Genomic DNA, 20,530 nt, shown 5'->3' with positions numbered 1-20,530 from the left:
TGTTAATTGTGTGCTCATTATGTGTTGCTATCTTAAAGCTTTGCACCTACTGTCATGCTGACCTGTGTTCCGTCTTTTATTATTTCATGGCCGTTGCCAAATTTACTTCCTTTTTATGGCCCTTTTTGACACAACTTTGTTGGAAGCCGTGTCTTATATTTTTGTTTGATGTTGAGTAGCCGAGTTGTTTAGTTTTTTCATGTGGTCCTTTGCGGCTTTTGTGGTTTGTTTTAAGTCATGTTTTATTATAACGGGAATTTACAAAATGAAAAATACTTCCGCTTTTATTAAAAAAAGAAGGGGTTGGGGAAGTTTTTGGTGCCAGATTATAGTTTAGTCTCATTACTAGTCACGAAAACAAATTAGCTACTTGGGGACGTCACTTGTTTTACTGTCTCTCAAAAACTGGATATATCATAGCTTCTAATGTTTGATATAATTTTTGAGTTTACATGGAGTTTGTGGGAAGTGAAATGGTGCTCATATGTTCTTTTAGTCTGTTTAATTAAAGTGATTTATTTCAACCATAAGCACTCCTGTCAGGGTACACAGCAATTTTCACAGTGATGCAGGATTTGTCATAACACCTATATTTCTTCTTTATTAAAGAACTGATGACAAGAAGTGGAAGAAGCAAAACACTTGAGATAAACTACCAATGTCTAGACAGTTGCATGCTGCTGATACATCACAGGCAAGTTATATTCTGTTAATGCTTAAGCTTATACAATCAAAGCAATGACTCAGCTGTTTTATTATGAATATTTTATTCAAAAGTAGTTCCCATTTAGGGGATTCGTGGTTCAATTATGATAAGTCGTCACAATTTGTGATTAAAACTAATGCATCCTGTTCATGACGAAAACTAACTGACCAAAACTTTTTAATTTCATTGTGATTGCCTCGACGTTTGCATGCGTTTCCCCTGCCCCCTGCTCACTGTTATCAAGAGTATTATTGCGAGTCTTCTTTATTTTTTTTCTTCTTCTCCACGATCAATGGTTTCTTTCTGGAAGCAGGAGCTGAACAATCAGGCGGCGCATCTTAACATTGTGTTCACCCGAGGCTTCCCAGCTAATTTCCCAAGACATCGATTCACGCCCAAACGTACTTCTGGAAAGTGCGAGTGGGAGCGGTGCAGCAAAAAAAAAGGAGAGCTAATGAAGGTGACAACGGAGCTCGCCGCACAAAGATGATTGTTATTGGCGTAGCGATTGGACTCCTTTGCATTCTGATGCAAACCGAGGGCTGGAGACCGTCTGCAGTTAACGGTCTCTGATAAGCCTGCAGACAAAAAGCAGTGATTCAATTCAAGGTGAACGAAATAAGTGAAGGGTACTGAGACAGATTGCATTTAACTGATGCCTCCATCAGGTTTCTGGCGACCGTCTGCCAGGATCTCCTCGTCTCTGTGATGAAGGAAAGAGAATCCATTCCTCACCCGGAGAATGAGAAATCGATGCGCACGAGATGGATCTGTGTGAAATGAGATATGAGCCTCGCCTCGGAGGACTCGGCCGGCTGATGGCTGACTGACAGGGGTTAACCGACAGGAAGGCTGACTGGCTCCGAGGTGTAGACCCAACGCCGCTCCGATTCTCGCTGCCTACGATCCATGTGAGTTGAGGTTGAAAGTGCTTCACACTGAAGGCGGGCTGGATCCACGAGTGGGTCAGCCGCTTGAATTCCCAAAGTAGTCCTGCAGTTGACCCTTCAATGAGCATGCCGTGACCTTTCACTGTTTGTGCACCTGCAAAGATTAATCTAGTTTACAGTGATGAATGTGGAAGACTCACCACTCGCAATAGGTCATATTTCACCTGCCTGCTGCTTATTGCTCCACATTTTCTACGGGAACGGGGAGATTTCATCTATAGACTGGACTTACAACCAAGAGACAGATTTCATGAAGCCTCTCACCTGAAGTTATGTGGTTTATTTTCTGTAGTGCTTGGAAAAACCTTCCAATTCTGTGTACTGATGGAATAAAATACTATTTGGAAGGGAAATGGACACTAAAAAGTGAGGTTAATATTATAATTATATAATGAATTTCAGTTACTTCATTAAAAAAAACAAGTAAATCTGTTTATGCCTCTAATGTCTTTTTAAAGAATTGTTGCTATTCGACATTTCCCCTACAACATCCTACAGATTGTTATTGCACAGTACTGTATATTTACTGCTCTAGTTTTACTGCGCTAAAGGTGGCGAAGTTCACACACGTGTATGACAACACCTCGATCCTATGTATGACACACACAGTTAAATCAGTTGTGAGCCCAGATCCTGTGGTAAATGTCTTGACATGCTTCTTGTGTTCGTGATGTATTTTCTCATAGTGGGCTGGTGTCTTGTCAGGATTTCTGTAAATGATTGTGCTTTCTCTTTTTAATGTTTTATTTCCAAGATTTGTAAAAAATCTGCAACCACTATATTGAGAAAGTCTAGTGTGATCAAACGTTGGACGTTAACCCCCTCTTATCCACCATCCCTCAAGAGTTATTTATGACCTTGTTCAATAGAGCCCTGCTCTGGTTTACTTCCTTGATTAGGACACATATGCCTACCATTGTGTTGTAAAGTTATAAAAAGTGATGTTTTGCCAGGGATTGTCTGGAAGTGATAACTGTATCACACGCTGTTACTGGAAATGCTGTATCTTGTGAGTTGAATTGAATTTAGTTTAATCATTTAAAGAACACTTTTTTGATGTTGTTGAATTTATTTTATCAAGTGTACAATCAAACACTTTGTGTAGCTTTTTCTTTATAGTTTTATATCCTGCTGTGTGGCTAATTATCATCGAGGCATTTGCCTATCTGGCCATTTTTGGCCTTCCTTATAAACTGGTCATGCAGTGACGTCATGATCACACCCTTTATAAGGGTTGAGTTCCTGCTCATTTCAGTCATATGTTTGTCTTGAAGTCGGATGAAGATGGGCTGCAGACGCACAGACTGCCTCTCCAGGGCTTTAGCCGAACTTTTTGCAAAGCTTGGTTCGACCATAGGCTCCTATCCTTTGTGTTTTTTTATTTTACCTATTCTCCTCTCAATTGGACTCGGCGGAGGTTTCTTTTTCCTGAAGGACAGAGAGAACAATGATCTTGAGGCACAATTTACCCCCACCAAAGGACCGTCGAAGGTAGCGAGAGCTTTTGTTATTGAAAACTTCCCCTACAACGACTCCATGTTTTCTGAGGACAGGCTGTACGGCCAGGGGTACTTTGCGTCGCTCATTGCTGGAGCGAGAAATGGTTATAATGTCCTGGAAGCTCCTGTCTATGAAGAAATCATCAAACTCCACCATCGGATCCTCAACATCACAGTAGCCAATGGGACTATAGGATTCAACGATTTGTGTGCCAGAGTCAACGAAGAATGCTTTTCAAATGTCATCCTGGAAATGATCAGCTCCAGTGAATCCAGGATCACCTACCCGGTGCACACATACAGATCCAGTCCAGTGTTTCTTGGCTCTGTGCTGGGTGGAGTTGTGACAGATGCTGAAGGCTCCATCAGAAGTGCTCAGGCTGTGAAGCTCTTATACTACTTAGGGAATCACGAGAGCGCAGCTGAAGCCTCAGAATTATGGCTGAGAGCATTTAAAACTCTTCTATCAGATGCCGTGGATCACAAATATGTTGACGTATGTATCTCTCTACTGACTTATTGCATTTCTTTAAGTAAAGCTAAAATAAATGAAGTTATTGTTGTTGCTTTGATTGATGAGGTTTCACCCAAGCATGTGTTGGGTGAAGCCTCATTCTTGGATTGGAAGTCAATGAAATGATATTTTAAAAAAAGCATTTATTGTTCCATTTAAAATGGCTGGCAATAAATAGATTAATTAAAAAAAACTTATAGAAATAAACATTTTAAAATCAAATCAGGAAGCATAGAAAAAGACCAAAGATATTCAAAACAATGTAAATAGCTGCCATGTTGACACTAAATGGACAACAGATATCCTTAAATGTGCAAAAAATTATAAACAACAAGACAAAACAATCCTTGTGGGGAAACACTTCAGAAACACACAACACTCTCAGAAAGGTAGCTGTAATTTTAACTTGACGGGAAACAGAATTACCTTCAGAAGATGCTAAATGTGCAATGTAGTCAGATATAAATGTTAATATATTACCTTTAGTGAACACTTAAGTGTAGTAATTGCAGTCGAGAAGTTAAAGTCGGTGCTCTGCATTTGACATTTAATTTTGAAGATCCTTCAATCCAATCTGTGCTGCCGCTCTCTTGTATTCACTGTCACGGCATCTGATTCGATGTTGTCCTGTCTTTGCTGTGCTCCATTATGCTGTAGGTGTCCTACTACACCTCCAAATCCAAACAGGAGGAGATTGACAGTCACACCGTAGACGGCTTCCCTTTATTCCTCATCACTTACGCCATTGCCATTACCTTCTCGGTGATATCCTGCCTGAGGTAAGAACTGATCAGTGACTGTCACACACTGAACGATTTCCTGACGGCAGGCCGAGTCCAACGGCGCAGAGAGCTGTCGTTTATCAGCGTGAGCAATGACTCCGTTTGCAAACTGTGTGGAGAGGAAAATCATTACTTTTTTTGTTTGTTTTTGCAACTGTTGTGGGGATTTTGTGCTTCTCGTGTATAGTCCCTAGTAATTTGGAACCATTTTTAAAGAAGCATTAAAGCGAGATTCACAAGATTTCAACCTTAAATGCCTCACACTATTGGGAATAGATTCCAATCTACAGCTTGATTGTTCACTAAAACGTTTTGTTCTGGCTTGATGGCAAGTTTGACCAACTTGAGATGGGTTTCTCACAGGCAAAGTTTTCCCGTCCATCACACAGCTGACAGAAAGAGACAGACATACGCAATCGCACTTACAGCTGCTATGATTAACCAGGATGTGAGGGTGAGGGTGAATTCCCTGACAGTTTGAACCACGTTGCGAAATTGAGATCTAATTCTAAAAGGCAAAATGAAAATTTTTAGATACTATATGTCTTAACCCTAACCCTAACCCTTTATCAATCCCGATAATTGAATTCTAACTACCTGTTCTTTAATAAAACTATTCATAATTTTATTGTTCACAAATTTGTTTTCATCACAACATCTTTAAAAAATATTTACCAAAATCATAGTATGGAAAAGCTCCTTCAATTTACCCTGTTGCTTCTGGTTGAACTGTCAAATATCTTCATCTTCTGTGATGGAATAGTTCTGTAAGAATAACACCAACGTTGAATAATTTCCTCCCAGAAGAGGAATAAATCAGAAAACAATTCTCAAAGTGGCTGAAATTTACATTAACTGCAGAATTATATCTTTTGATTGAAAGGATCAAAGCTGTTCTTATTGCTTGCCGACTTGGCTGTCTGGCTTAAGCAACACAAGTCAGATAAAAGCATAAACATTAGTCATTGATAAGTTAGATAAACTATGAGTCATTAGTCGGAGTGGATTAATCAAGGTAAAGTTGGGACAGAGAGAGCCTTTGTTGAAGGTCGATATGTTTATCAGCTGCATGATTAGATCGCACATCATGGTTTTTTTTTTCCATTTCTTTGCAGATTGGACAATGTGAGGAACAAAGTGTGGGTGGCAGTCTTTGGCGTTCTCTCTGCTGGGCTGGCAATAATCTCCTCTTTTGGTCTGCTGCTTTACATCGGCGTGCCGTTTGTTATCACCGTGGCCAACTCTCCTTTCCTAATACTAGGTGAGATAAGGACACTTTTGTTTGTCACTGGTTGTATTTCATAGGGAAACATTAATGTTTGACAGTTGTTCTCGGTCTAATATTGGTTTTTATCAGTTTTACTCGAAGGAACCAGCAATGATAATTCAGTCGAGGTGATATAATAAATCAGAAGTATATCAAAACTGTCATTAAAAAAAAAAAATGTCTTCTTCTCCCAGGAATTGGTCTCAACAATATGTTCATACTGGTGTCTGACTGGCAGCACACACATGTGAGAGACACCGTGCCGAAGCGGTTGGCTCACACCTACAAGGAAGCCATCATGTCCATCACCATCACCGCCGTGACAGACGTCGTCAAGTTCTCCATCGGGGTGATGTCGGACTTCCCGTCGGTGCAGTCCTTCTGCGTGTACACCGCCACCTCCATTGTGTTCTGCTACGTCTACACCATCACCTTCTTCGGGGCCTTCCTGGCGCTGAATGGGAGGCGAGAGGGAAGCAACAGGCACTGGCTGACCTGCATGAAAGTCCCATTAGACACTTCTGATCAGAACGGTCAGATGTACAACGTCTGCTGTGTGGGAGGCGACTACGATAAAAACACCGGAGCAGAGAAGAAGCATCCCGTGAGTAATTTCTTCAAGGATTACTACGGCCCGTTTTTGATCAAACCCTGGGTCAAGGGAGCCGTAATCCTCCTTTATGTGGCATATTTAACAGCAAGTATTTATGGATGTTTCCACCTCGAGCAGGGGATCGAGCTCAAGGATCTGGCAGCTGACGACTCCCATGTTACAAGATTTAACAGGAAGGACCGGCAGTATTTCTCAGATTATGGTCCATCTGTTATGGTTATTGTAAGTGAGAGTTTGCCTTATTGGAGTCAAAGCCAGAGGTATCATATTCAGACATGCATGATGGAATTCAAAAGGCTAAACTTCGTACATAATGATATAAATACATCCTGGCTGGATTCTTATGTGGAATATGGACAAGAGAGAGGTTTGAATCTGAATTACAAAGAGGGTTTTCTTGAGAATTTGTCCCCCTTCTTTAAATTACATCCTGTTTTTAAGCAAGACGTGAACCTCACGGGAGATGCCATCTACGCATCCCGGTTCTTCATACAGACTGTTGACATTGCCAATGCCAGCATGGAGATCACCATGCTCGGTGAGCTCCGGTCCGTTGCGGACAGATGCCGCGCGGCATCTTTATTAATCTATCACCAGGATTTCATCTTCTTGGACCAGTACGACGTGGTGGTGAGCAGCACGATTAAAAACGTGGGCGTGATTGCAGGTGTGATGCTGTTCGTCTCCCTCTTGCTCATCCCCAACCCCCTCGGCTCATTATGGGTGACTTGTTCGATTGGTTCAGTGACTGTGGGGGTGACCGGCTTCATGGCATTCTGGGACGTCACCCTGGATTCCATATCCATGATCATTTTCACCATCTGCATCGGCTTCACGGTAGATTTCTCCGCTCACATAGCCTACGCCTTCTTCTCCAGCAAGAAGGCGAGCGCGGACGACAAGGCCGTGGAGGCTCTCTCCCATCTGGGCTACCCCATACTTCAGGGCGCGTCCTCTACCATTTTGGGGGTGTCGGTGTTGGCTGCGTCCGAGTTTCACACTTTCAGGACATTTTTTAAGCTCTTCTTTCTGGTCATGTCTATTGGGATGGTTCACGGCCTTGCTTTCATCCCAGTGATTCTGATATGGTTCACGTGCAGCTCTGAGAAAGAAGATCGCAAAGAGGAGATTTCTGTGGTCACGAAGATTTGAGCTCTGCTTTAGCAGTTTATCATTTTTACATTTCAAAACATTTACTGCTGAAGTGAATGAACCCATTAAAGGCAGTTTCTTAAAGATAGGATTTTTTTTTTAGATTGTTAAATAAATTAATGTGAAAAGCAACACCTCTTGTAAAAACAAAAAAAAAGACAAAAAAGTTTTTTTTAACATTCAAGTATATATTGAACTCTTTTTTTTTATTCCTGTTAATATTTTTTTTAATTACTGTGTCTAATAAATGAGAATTCCAACTGCTTGTGAAAATGTATATATAATGTATTCAGTGATTTATTATTTAATCACTTTATTGTTGTGAACATTTCAATAAACAATGACTTCACACCATATTGATATTTTTGTGGTGTTTGACTCAATTCAAATATCCAAATATAACACAGCCATTTCAAGGCACCTCTACAGAAAAAAGACCAACAATTCCACAGAGGCAAGGAGACGGTGGAAATGAAAAACTCCCTTTTAATAGGAAGAAACTTTAACAGAACCAGAATCAGAGGTTGAGACTTTCTGCTTTTCAGGTTGGGGTTGGAGGATATAAAGAGAGAAAAGGATAGGCCAGAGAGAAAGAGAGTATGGGGAGAGGTTTCTCAGTCAGTGGCTGAAAGCGTTGGAGGAGCTGCAGCAACTGGAAAATCATTTTATACCAGCATGATTGTGTTTGTTTTCTTTTGAATTTTAGGAGGAAATCATGATTTATCTTGCTGAAATAGACATTTCAGATACATATTTGTTGCAATGATATTAGGAAAATCTAAAATGGGAAAGCATAACCACAATCAAAGACTTGCTTGCAGAGATCAGACAGTTCATAATCCCAAAAGTTCAGACTTATCAGGGGTAAAACAGGAATCCATCTACCAGGCAATCGTCCAAATATCTACAAAGCAAACTAAAAGAAACAAAGTGGGTGAGCGAGGAAACAGCAAGTGAAGTCTGCAGAGTCTGGTTTTGAAATAAAACAAAGAGAGATCAAAGCAGAACAATGTCACAAAATGCTAAAATAAGCATTCGTCAAAGCCTTATGTTTATCAGTTAAAGTGATTGTACATTATATATAAAGATTTACCAGATTTATTTTAAAATGAAAAGAGTCTTTGAAAAAAACTGCATAGTGCTCCAGCTTGCTCCCGCAGTCCATAGAGGGAGATGTTGTATTAATTGGTGCGAACTGGTGGTGTAAACATGAGGTTGATTGGTGGCTCTATGTTATTTGTCTGTACTACGTCTCGCTCATTGTCATCAGGGATCAGCTCCATCCAGCCCCAGCAATCATATAGGTTAGATAAAGGTTATAAGGTTGTATAAAAAAAATGGATGGATGTATAGATATATGATCTCATAACAAGGAATTGAAGAGATAACATTGCTGCCTGTTTGGTGTACAGGAGCAAATGAAATATTGCAATGGTTTCAGCTCAAATTGACTCTTAACTTCATTTATATGCCACTCAAATGTCCCACCATTCTAAACTGTAAATAATTACACTGCCCTGCAGTTTTTCAAATTCAGAAAATGCTGTTCATGGTGCATTCATCATGGTCTCCAACTGGCAGCGTGGAGCGTCCAGGCAGATGGCTCACACCTCAAAAGGAGGCGCTATGTCCAGCACAGCCACTACAGTCATCATCAGCATGACTGATGTTTTACATTCTCTTTGTTTTGATTGATATGGATGTTATTCTTGGAAACAATGCCTTCCGAAAATAATTAGGACTCTCTGGTTTTAAAAGAAAATATAGTTACTGTAGAACTATGGTCACTATTTTTAAAAAGATAATGTCTCCAAGAATGGCTGGCGCTACGCCACACATGCGAGGACACACCCATTCACAAAAACATACAAAAGCCAGATGCTTGAGGATAAAAGCTTTGATGAAGAGTGCAATAAATAACCCAAATTCAATAAATGATGTGCATTGATAGCATTAGTCTGACACAATGTTATGTCACGTGAAATGTCCACAACACAACACAAATTCCAATTTAAACTTTGTGCACAAAAGTGAATTTGTATGCATGCAGTTGAGCAGAAGTTCTCTAAGGACAACACTCTAATATTGTGAAGAATCTGGGAAAACAATATAATGATCATCGGTGATGTTACATCACGTTAAATTGGATTCAAATGGCCAGATATAAATGTGACAACAATCAAAATCCGAACCATATTTGGAGCCCATAGTTTAAATCTGTGAAATCAAATTATTTACAGAAGAGTTGGTTACATTGATCAATTAGTAGAAGCTATGATTGTGAGTTTTCCTAATAACTTTTATAGAGCCATATTTTGTCTTATTAAACTAAAGACAAACACTGTTATCGATTAAATCCAACACCATCTAGTGGTACAAAGTAGTATTTCTGGCCATGCATTAGTGAGTTGGCTAGTCTTTTCCTTTGGATCATTTCAGAAATAAAACGATGGCAGCCCGTTTGCTGACACGTATGTCAGATTTCATCCAGGGACATGGTGAACAAGCGGCCCTAGATGCGGCTGTGTGTAGGTCGGTCAGGGGAGGTCTTGAGGTTCTGACTTTCGACATCCTTCATGGCCAAAACAGCGCGCAGGCCGGCTCCCAGCTCTGTCACCCTCCGTCACGCCTGTCTTCCCTCACCCTGCTTCCAGGACGAGATGCCTGCGGCCCACACAGCGTGACGTGACGTGACGTGCCCCTACACCGGGGAGGAAGGCACTCACGCAGAGGGAGGGAGAATGAGAGCTACAGATAAAAAAAACAAAAAAAACAAGACAGAGTGGTGATTGAGTCAAGAAGCAGATCACATTTCTCTCCTGATGCCAAACAAAAACCAAATACTTAAACACATGGAGGAGACACCTAAATGATCAGAAACATATTGAGGTTTAATAGCTGCCAACAAGCCCTGTAGGTGTGAAGGAACTGTAGCGACGGCCAAAATACACTCAACTATTTAAATAAATATTGTAGTGCTGTATTGAATAATGTTATTAAGTGCAGAAAAGAACATGATAACCAACAACCAGGACATGGATCTTATTTACAAAGATAATTAAAAAAGGCAGAAATCAATACACAAAGCAGAAATTCAAAAAGTCTAGTTCCTCTTAGTTGTCTAAATAGTCTTAATATTATAGAGATGCACTTATTTAAATCACGTTACATGGAAGTCTTTGGGAGGGTTTTTTGTTATTTATGACCTGCTTTGATAAACTATATAGACTTTTAATCAATGCAAAGTAATCCATTTTGCATTCCATTGGTCTGACAGTTGCTAGATAAATTAAGTTACATTGATCAATGTATAAAGGTCTATTTGTACTTTGAGGAAATGCTATTTTTTCCTGCTGAACTGGCGTTTGCTCCAAACTGTTGTGAAGTTTACCTAAATTTAAAGTATACCTAAATTCCACATACACATAATTTCAAATACTGTTTCCAAATAACTGCGACATAGAGATCTCCAAATCCAGTGTTCACTTGAAATCAATATATGTGTAATTCGTATTCCTTCACGGTGATAGATGGTAATATTTGAAGAGTTGGTGCCTATGAGGTGTTGCGCTTGTGACACACGGGTTTCAGCACCGGACAGCTCCCGCACGGACGCCGCTCGGTGATTGACAGGAGAAGTGGCCATTCGCGCCATGGCGCTGATGGAGAAGAGCGCACGCACGGAGAGCCTGGCGTGCGTGCGTGCGTGCGTGCGTGTGTGTGTGTGTGTGTATGTGTGTGTGTGTGTGAGAGAGAGAGAGAGAGAAAGAGAGAGAGCGATGGCTTTTATAGGCCTATTTAATGCTCGCTATGGTCGGAAGAGGGCGGATTGCGTTTGTCAGCCAAGTGAGAAGCTCTCTGACTCTTAAAAAAATAAAATAAAGAAACAATAATTATATATATATATATATATATATATATATATATATATATATATATATATATATATATATATATATATATATATATATATATATATATATATATATATATATATATATATATCCCGGTGTGTGTGTGTGTGTGTGTGTGTGTGTGTGTGTGTGTGTGTGTGTGTGTGTGTAAATATAATAATAACCTGCCCTTTTACCCCTCCCTTCCTCTTCGTTTGGATTCAGTCTGTGGAGCCTAGACGCAGGAGGAGATCGTTCGCAGCACAGCAGAGCCAAGACTGTCTTGTCTCAGAGTGTATGAGAGAGAGAGAGAGAGAGAGAGAGAGAGAGAGAGAGAGAGAGAGAGAGAGAGAGAGAGAGAGAGAGAGGTGGGGGGAAACAGCTGCAAGCGGACACTCAACATCAACAAGCTGTATGAGGCATCTGTACAGAAGAAGAAGGGATTTGACGAGGACAGCGGATAGATAAATGGATGGATGGATAGAGAGATAGAGAGAGGGTTCCCGATCTGCCTTCAAGTATTGAGGCGTGGAGCTTACAAGAATATCCTACAAGTGGTGAAGCGATGGTTTAGCCGGGCAATTTAATTGGTGTTTTTTTCCCCCGATCTTCTACAGACCACCCGCCCGACGATACTATTTCCCAGCAGCAATCCTCCTATCATCCCCCACCAAAAAAAAAAAAAAGAAGAAGAGGAAGAAGAAGAAGAAGAAGAAACATCTGTGGACGCTCTCTGGAGGGAGGATGGCTGTTTTCCGGCTATCGCTGCTGCTGCATGTGGGATTTGTGATCGGATCAAGCTACAAATACGCGGAATGGTCTGCGACGCGCGGCGGAGAAATCAGCGGCGGCGCGGAGACTCACCACCGGCAGCAGCAGCAGCAGCAGCAGCGGCTGCTGGCGCATCTCCGTGCGCCTCCACCGGCTCCAGGCGAGGCGGCGGAGCCGCCGCAGAAAGCCGAGGAGCGCCTCCCCAGGGTGGTCACGGCTTTCCTGCACACCGGGGACTCGGCCACCCTGAAGAACGCCAACTGCTCGCGGAGGTACGAGCTCGCGTCTCTGCGCGGAAGGTCACACTCCGCCCCGCATCGCTCCATGGGCACCGTGCTGGACACGGTGCTGCACGCCGCCAACTTCCTCAACGTGATCCTGCAAGCCAACAGGTCCAGGGAGCACAGCCTCCGCAGGGACATCGAGTGGTACCACGCTCTCGTCAGGAGCATCCTGGAAGGAGACGCCAAGATCCAGCGGGCGGTGGTTACCTTTAACGGGGATTCGTCCTTCTCGGGGCCCTGGGTGCTTCTCCAGGCCACCAGGGCCGGTGGAGAGATCGTCCTCCAAGACCTCTCCAGCATGACTCACCACCACCTGCACAACCGAACCGCAGACACGGAGTGGTACCACGAGATGAGAGACAGGAAGATCCCCGGGATTCATAAGAGGGTGCTGAGCCAGGATTTCACCTCGGTTGATAATTCATTGAAAAGAGGGGAGAGTTTCATCCCGGACAAGACGCATGTCAAATGGTCTGCGCCCTACCTCGAGTGTGAAAATGGAAATTTTGTTCCCCGCTGGCTTTTGACCTTATCTGCTGCTTTCTATGGCCTGAAGTCCAACCTGGCCCCTGAATTCAGGTATGAGTAAAACAATGAAAAAGACCACCTTAACATATCTTGTACCTTTTAATAACTCTGCTTGTGAAACTCAACACAGACTATTGTATGTGTACATGTTCATATAAATCATCCCTGAAGGTGAGTTAAGGTAGCATCAACTACAACACCTGCCTCCCTTCCCTCCACAAACATACCGCAGCTCCACGCTGGCCTCTTCTAGTTATATACAGGAGGGGTTTTCTTCTCTCCTCCAGTCTGACAAGGCAGCCGTATGCTAAAAATAACCCTGAATGTTACTGGATGTAGCAGTGGTGGAAACCTCTCTGGCTACAGGCCCGAATTCATTTTTCAAACTCACTCAGCTGCTTGCTTTACTACTCAAGAAAATGTTGCGTGCCTTTTCTTTTCCCCTTCTTGTAGATGTGAGTCTGATAAATCTGCTGTAGGTCCTCCTGAGGAGGAAAGCAAATAGCAGGCAGCAACATAGAGAAATGGAGAAAAGATGAAAAGTGTCAATGTTTGGCTGTTTTCTTAAGTCTGTGTCCTAAGCCACCTCAGTTGCAGCCCGATGGTGTAATATGCAGTGTTGTCAAGGGGAGACCTGCACTGGAATAATCAAATGTTAAAGTTCTATAGGATCTCAATGAATATTTAATCCGCATTGCTAGTTGTGTGTGTAATGCCTTCAATGAATCTTTAATTAATACACTCAAGTTGCTCAAAGACAGGCATGGATTGCAAATGAGTCAAAAAACCTGCAGTGATTATATTGTAGGAAGCTATCAGCTACCTGCTGTTATCAAGACCGGAGCCTCTCAGAGCTGCTGCATAACAGTCACACTCCTTCCAAAGCAATCTGATAGGAAATCATCCTCCAATGAGAAAGAGGCCAAGCTACTTCACACTCCAGCTTATAGAGCATCAGTAACTGATTCTCAACTATGTTCCAAAAGTTTTCTTGTTTTTTCTTTTCAACCCAAAAGGAGCGGTTTTATTTTTGTCCCCCTGCGAGATAACAGGTGTCACTTGCATGACTGTTTGGGATTGTTTAATGTCCCTGGGGGGTGGTGCGTTCAGTGGCACTGGTAGAAGAAGAAGGAGCAGGCTGGCTGCTTCACTTCATCAATCTGTTTTTGTCGTGTACAGATGAGTGTTGCACCTATCAAACAGATTCCATATCAATATTATGACACACGATTATCACTCCAGTAATCACCTTACAATGTTTGATAAAAGGCCCTTTGCACAAGACCGGTGAAAGTGTTTGGTTCGGATGTGAAAGAAGTGGTAAAGCATAAGGTTACCACATTCCAACAACTCTGAGCAGAGCTTTAAAACTGAGTACAGTCAAAGCTTGAGAGTCGGTGGGTGAACTTTGCAGATCAAGCGTGTTTTTGTATCTCATTTCCATAAGGGCTTTTCCAACTGTGGGAGGATGAGTCTCTCTTGCAGAGCTGGAACAACTATGTGCTCAACTCTCATGCCGAAGAAGCTTCGCGTCACGCAGAGGAGACATTTTACATCAAATACAGGCATTTTTACAATTCTAAGTATTTCAGCTCATACAATAATAATTAATAGCAGTTTGGATCCATAGGTAATAAAAACAGATCTATTCTTGTGCTATATATTTATTTTTTTTATATGGTACAGCTTCATATATATTCAGCAACTGCCATATTATAATTTTGGAAAGAAAGCTTTATTTTAAGAAGAGGTTTAATACAATAGCTAATAGTTTTACCCTCCATGTCATTAAAATGCTTCCCCCTGTTCACTGCCGCTTTGCACATTCCAAACCTGTCAAATTTAGATATTATTTAGTAGTGGGGTCAGTGGCCACTTACTATGACATGAGCATTATATATTGCACTAACAAGGCGGTAGCTATGGTATTAGGTTTTCCTGTTCATGCATTCAATAGCCATGGTAAAATATTTTCTGCCTGGCTCGGTTTAGTAATATGGAATATTGAGCCTTTTTCTCATAAAGACTTAAAGTCCTTGATCAATGGAGATCCATTACTCACCTGGATACACAGTAAGTTAGAAATGTTACAGCTGATGTTTGTGGTATAAGAAGCTTAAGCTCCAGCCTGCAGTAATGATGATCGAATAGTACGATCGATCACACTAACTTTTTAACACTCTTCCATGTGTTGCTGGAGAACGAAGAGGCAATCAAGCTGATGCAAATGTTGGGAAAAAATATATAGCAAAGGAGGCGATATTCATTATAATCATTAGTGTGGATAATCTTCCATTTCTCCTATATAAAATGTCTGAGAAACGGAGTCCGTCACGTCTTTGTTTATACTTTGAAATTGAAATGATGCTTCCGGAGTTGTGCCTCGTTAAAATCTTCTATTAACTGGGGGGGTGTTGAGGGTTACGAAACCAGCTCCTGCGTATTTGCTTGTGGTCGTTGCCAGGCCTCACTTGTCTCTCAGCGTCCCCCTCTCACGTCCCCTCTGTCAGACGTTGGTATCGAAGTGGCGTGCGGCTCATTCGGCACGCTCGCAGGGCCTGAGCGGCCCGCCAGATAACAAACAGGAGAGGAAAGGAAACGCTGGCTTATATAGCCGCCTCAGACATCAGTTCTCCTCCGTTTCCCCTGCAGATAAATACACAATCAATACGACAATGAATTAGTAATGAAAGATGTAGAACAACAGGCCCTGCACGGGCTCGTCTTCATTTCCAAACCCTTTTACTGCTTCAGTCACTTTCTGTTTGGGAGTGATGATGCTGCAGGATGCAAGGTGACTTGACTTTACCGACATCCGCCCGATAGAAATGAACCCCAATCAAGGGCTGATGCTTTTCCCTTTCCTCCTCCGTGGCTGCTCCCTTTTTTGTTTGTTGAACAACGCAGGTGCTAAACAGCTCATGCGACTTGTTCGAGCAGGAGTGCGTGGACATGTGTTTGCGCGAGATCGACCTGTTTGTTTCTGCGAAGGTGCAAGAAATCGCACCTCTCGCACTTCATCTCTTCTTCTCGCGTCTTGTCTCGTCAGCTGCACTCGAGGCACAGGGGAGGCGGCTCAGACCCGCCGCGGAGAGGACTGGCTGTCTTTCCGGCATGCAGTGTGTGTTTCTGTGTGTGTGTGTGTGTGTGTTTGTGTGCCACTGTTGGAGGCTCGGGCATTCTTCAGGAAGACGCGGGGCCGTCCTAATTGGCAGATCACTCCAAACTCGTGGCTACACGGACACACAAACGCGGAACTGAAGTCGGAGAAGACAGAGGAGAGTTTGGCGAATATAGACTGTATTTCACACTCATCCTTCACAACACAAACCTTAATTGCTTTGAGGCTGGAACTCAGGCAGAAGCAGCTGCAGTAGCAGGAGTAGCGGGGGTATAATAAGGCAAATTAACTGAGGTGGTATGAGAAAATATATATGTATTTTCAGCATTTTCCTCCAAAGGCCAAATATGTTCTAATTAGACAGCAGAATCCTCTTCATTTACTCTTCACTTTTGCTTCCAATTTTGCTGTACAAGCAGTTAAAGTCTGGACAGCCCGCCTGCTATGGGATGCCCAGCCGTGTAACATAGTGGGAGGCCTGGAGCTCCAGGAAGAGCCAGCAGCATCTGCTCCATGGACACCGTCCAGAAACAGACAGCAAGAAAACCCCACAGTTCCCAAGGCTAAACATGAGAATGTATGATGCTAAACTGAGATGAAAGATTGTAGGAGCAGAGAGGGAGGAAAAAAAAAAAAAATACATGCAAGAGGAGAATTAGCAGTGATTTGCAGCTGAGCTCGACAGCAAGAGGTCCACTGGAATAACTCACAGGAGGATGGTTTTTAACCGGATGAACATGTGAGATCGCCCGAGTGAAATGATTGGAACTTCAGGTTTCTCTACTGAGTGCAATCTGGAGGAAGCAGGGGGTTGAAGATCCCCAAGGTGCTTCTTTTCTCTCTGCTGACGTCAGTGGGACTCCGCGGCTCAGTCAGGTGGCCTGTCAATACGATGCCCTCAGCCGGTAAATGTCAGCAGTACAGAAAACCCACCTACCCGGGCTTTCTAGCATCTCGCACAGCGCGGGGATGATACATCCCCGATAATGCCACTAATGATAGGAATAATCTCAGCGGTTTCAGTCGTGTTATAATGATAAATCCGTAATGTCGTTACTGGAGGTTTTATCCTTCAGTAATCTGGCGTGCGGGAAATAGAGCTGCGGTATCACAGAGGAGGTGGGACGGCGCTGGGCTGAGGATGTTTTCCCGAGATATGCTCAAGAAGCAAAGCTATTTCATTTAAAAAGGTGCAAAAAGGTCAGTAAATAGAATAGAATAGAATAGAATCTTTACAGAAAAATGCTTCAAAAGTTGAAAATGGAGAGATCACTGGAAATACACCCCCACACAAAATCAAATAGTTTTTTTTTCCAGTTTTGGCATTGTGGTGTGTCTCACTATAATACTTGGTAATATTTCCATGGAGCTGTAATTAAGATTTCCTCAGGTAACACCAGGAAACCATCCAACAGAAACACTTCACCATTTTCTCTCGCTGCTACTGCTTTAAACAAGCCTCTGACTTTGACCTCTGGCTTTATCCAACATTGCTTAGTAGGTTTTTTTTTTTTTTCAACTTGAAGTTTTCCAGCTCATTGTCAGTTTAGAAAGTGGGTCTGTCGACCTTACGAGGAAATTAACTGTCAGACAAACCTGCTGTTCAACTTTTACTACCACTGATGTGGATTCTCTTCTTTGAGTTTCAGAAGGCAAGGCTGACACTGGCTTTAAGTTTGGTGTCCGTTCAATGAGGAACTGCGACACGAAGCTCTCCAAAATGGAAGCCGGTCTTTATTCGCTTTGCTGTCACTGCCACTTTGCCGTGGGCGCAGTGTCTTTTTCGATGGCCAGTGACACAACTCAATAAAAATGACCCAGGTTGCACTGAAATGCTGGTAGACAAGCAGCATTGTGCCCGGCGGCGTGACTCGCATTAGCTCCCGCGCTGTCCCGTCAGCTTAATGCATTTCCATCACGTTAGGAGACATTTTCCTCAGCAGGCTGCACACGTCTTTCTCCTTGCATTGTTACCGTTTCGCTGGCATAATGCACAAACTGTGCCCTTCTGAAAGGACATCTGCGTGTTCCTACCAAGACGCCGGGGCAGGAGAGATGTGCATGCATGTTCACGTGGGCGTGCAACTCCTCTGGCTACTCGGATCAGGCAGAGGATCATGTTTAAGCTTGTGTGTGGACTCCTTCTTTGCATTATCTTTGGCTTATTGACACACACTTTGTATAGCCGGGGATGTTGAGGCTTATCTCTGGATTTTCTATGTCCTTGTGCAGATATATCATACATAAAATCACCTTTACATATCTAAACCTGCTTGGGATGCAAAAATCTTCACACGGAATGGCCATTGTTATCCATCAAGATCCTTGTCACTTGCTTTACAAAGCAACTTTGAGAGGGTAATTTAATTGCAAATATTGCGAAAGCTATTTTAGAATGTGACAAGTTATTGCTCAGTGACAGAGCAGTTATTTAAACTTCAAGTTTCATTCACTTATTTTTTAGACAAAGCTTCTGCATCAAGAATGACTTTTTTTTTCAGCAAATGTAATAATGATTCCTCGGACTATTGTCACAACAGTTTTTTCGATAAGAAAACCCAAATCAATGCCGGACAATGCATTAAATCAAGCCAACCATGAAGTTTGCATCATACATTGTGTGTCGGTTGGCTTTTTGTCACAGAAAATGGACAATAAATGCTCATGGTAAGTATATTTTGTGCTCAGTATGCTAAATTACACACTTTAATTCAACCTTTGTTGTTATTTAAGTCTATACACAACAAGTTTGTTCAACTTACTTTAAACAGATGCTCAGAAATCCCACTCGAGACTTGCATATTTGATGTTTTACAATAAAAAAAAAAAATCAATGGAAGTTGTGTTATCAATTAATTTTGTTGCAAGCATCAATGAGAAGCGTGATCTTTTAAATGGATGTTTTTGTTTTGTGACTGGTAGTGAACTGGGAACGAGGAAAGTTACTAGTTGATGAACTACAATTTAGTTTGAAGAATTCACACAACAACAAAACAAGGCTAAATCTAAATTACAAACATTGTCATAAAATCCAACACATGGATAAAATAGTCCTTGTATAATCAATATCAAGTATAAACTGCTTTGTTTGTCAAATGTACAGTCAAATTTGTTCTCTTTATTTAACCCTACAGGGATTAAACCTGTAGAGATAAACAGTAGTAGTAGTCAGTAATAGCAACAGTCAGCTGTGGGATTCAAACTTGCTCAAACTCACAAACTTCCCCACTGACTTCTGAACTCATTGTTCAGATATATATTTCCCGCCAGGTAATGGGACCTTTCCCACTCATGAACAAACACTTTATTGTAATTTTTTTAGAACTTTTTGCCAGAAGGTGAGAATAAATGCAGTAAATTGAACCATCTTTTCCTCTGTTTCCTATTTAGTAGAATATTATCTCTACCTGGTCTCCCTGTATTTTACAGTAAGGCTGAATCTCTTAATCAGTTTCCGAGTCCATTCTCTGACAGTGAATGCAGCTCAAAGGCCTGGCATTCACTATTCATTCATGATTGCATCAAAGTCTGACTGCACTGAAGAGGGCATGCGGTGATGAATGTCCTTCTGTAGCCCTATAGGCTGTTACGCAGATATTTGTCCAGTCAGCTTCATAATGCTTCAGCTAACATTAGCAGGGGCCGACTGGTCCGTCAGAAAGACCAGAGCCCCTGCTGGCGGGATGCTCCTCTCATTCCCAGCCCGGCCTTTAGTCCCACAAAGAATGGTGGGGATGAAAGGGGAGAGCACTCCGTTTCCCCGGGCACCACTTTCTCCTGCTCTCTGTGATAATCCCGTCTTTATGCCTCTGGGTTTCGATGGCCACCTTTATGCCTCTGCCCATCCTCCTCGTTGCCACTCTCAAATTACGACCTTGCCTTTGGGAGGGGGGGGGGGGGGCATACTTCCTCCGTTTCACTTCCAGCTCTCTCTCTCTCTGTCTCTGTCTCTCTCTCTCTTTTCTTTCCTTTTTTTTCACAGGCTATTTTACACACCATATGTCCACTTTGGCTGGGATGCTAAAGACTGCCTGAAGAGTTGGAAGCAGAAGAAAAAAAAAGAGGAGGCAACTGCAAGAAAAAAAAAAAACAGGCTTTACTTTTACTTATATAAACCCACTTTCAAAGGTAACAAAAAAGCAGTAAATTTGTGAAATGCGAACAGCCACAAGAGCAGATATTTTTTGATTAATTTTGCTCCGTGTACAAATCACAGTGGTATTCCTGCGTTTCAGAGCACCTTGTTATATAACCGGGAATTGAAACGGAGGTAATTTCCCAGCGAAGCAACCAGCAGTGCAGGAGAAAACAGTGAGGTCAGTTTGCCCCAAGGCAGGACCAGAGCAGCAGTTATTAATAACAGAAGTACAGGCAACGAGAGTGCTGCACTCGCCCCGGGTCCGCTGGGAGCCGGGTGTAGTAAACCTGCTCCTATATACCTGGAGAACAT

General features: G+C 42.3%; 2 protein-coding genes across 2 annotated transcripts in view; both read left to right on the top strand.

Annotated features, from left to right (window-relative positions):
- Positions 1 to 2,940: 2,940 nt before the first annotated feature.
- Positions 2,941 to 7,483, top strand: LOC308143897 (patched domain-containing protein 3-like; the record flags this gene model as incomplete). Its single annotated transcript, XM_080514839.1, has 4 exons — positions 2,941 to 3,651; positions 4,327 to 4,448; positions 5,567 to 5,712; positions 5,913 to 7,483. The coding sequence occupies 4 exons, from the start codon at positions 2,941 to 2,943 to the stop codon at positions 7,481 to 7,483; spliced, it is 2,550 nt and encodes an 849-aa protein (XP_080370965.1).
- A 4,637-nt stretch (positions 7,484 to 12,120) lies between these two features.
- Positions 12,121 to 20,530, top strand: part of gpr158a (G protein-coupled receptor 158a) — a gene marked incomplete at both ends in the record, with an annotated part of 67,773 nt that continues 59,363 nt past the window's right edge. Inside the window, 1 exon segment of the mRNA XM_080514904.1 lies at positions 12,121 to 13,010. Coding sequence (XP_080371030.1) covers positions 12,121 to 13,010 — 890 coding nt within the window.

The sequence above is a fragment of the Blennius ocellaris genome (assembly GCF_963422515.1).
Source record: "Blennius ocellaris genome assembly, chromosome: 19".
Classification (NCBI taxonomy): Eukaryota; Metazoa; Chordata; class Actinopteri; order Blenniiformes; family Blenniidae; genus Blennius; species Blennius ocellaris.
This window is presented reverse-complemented; position numbering and strand designations above follow the sequence as displayed.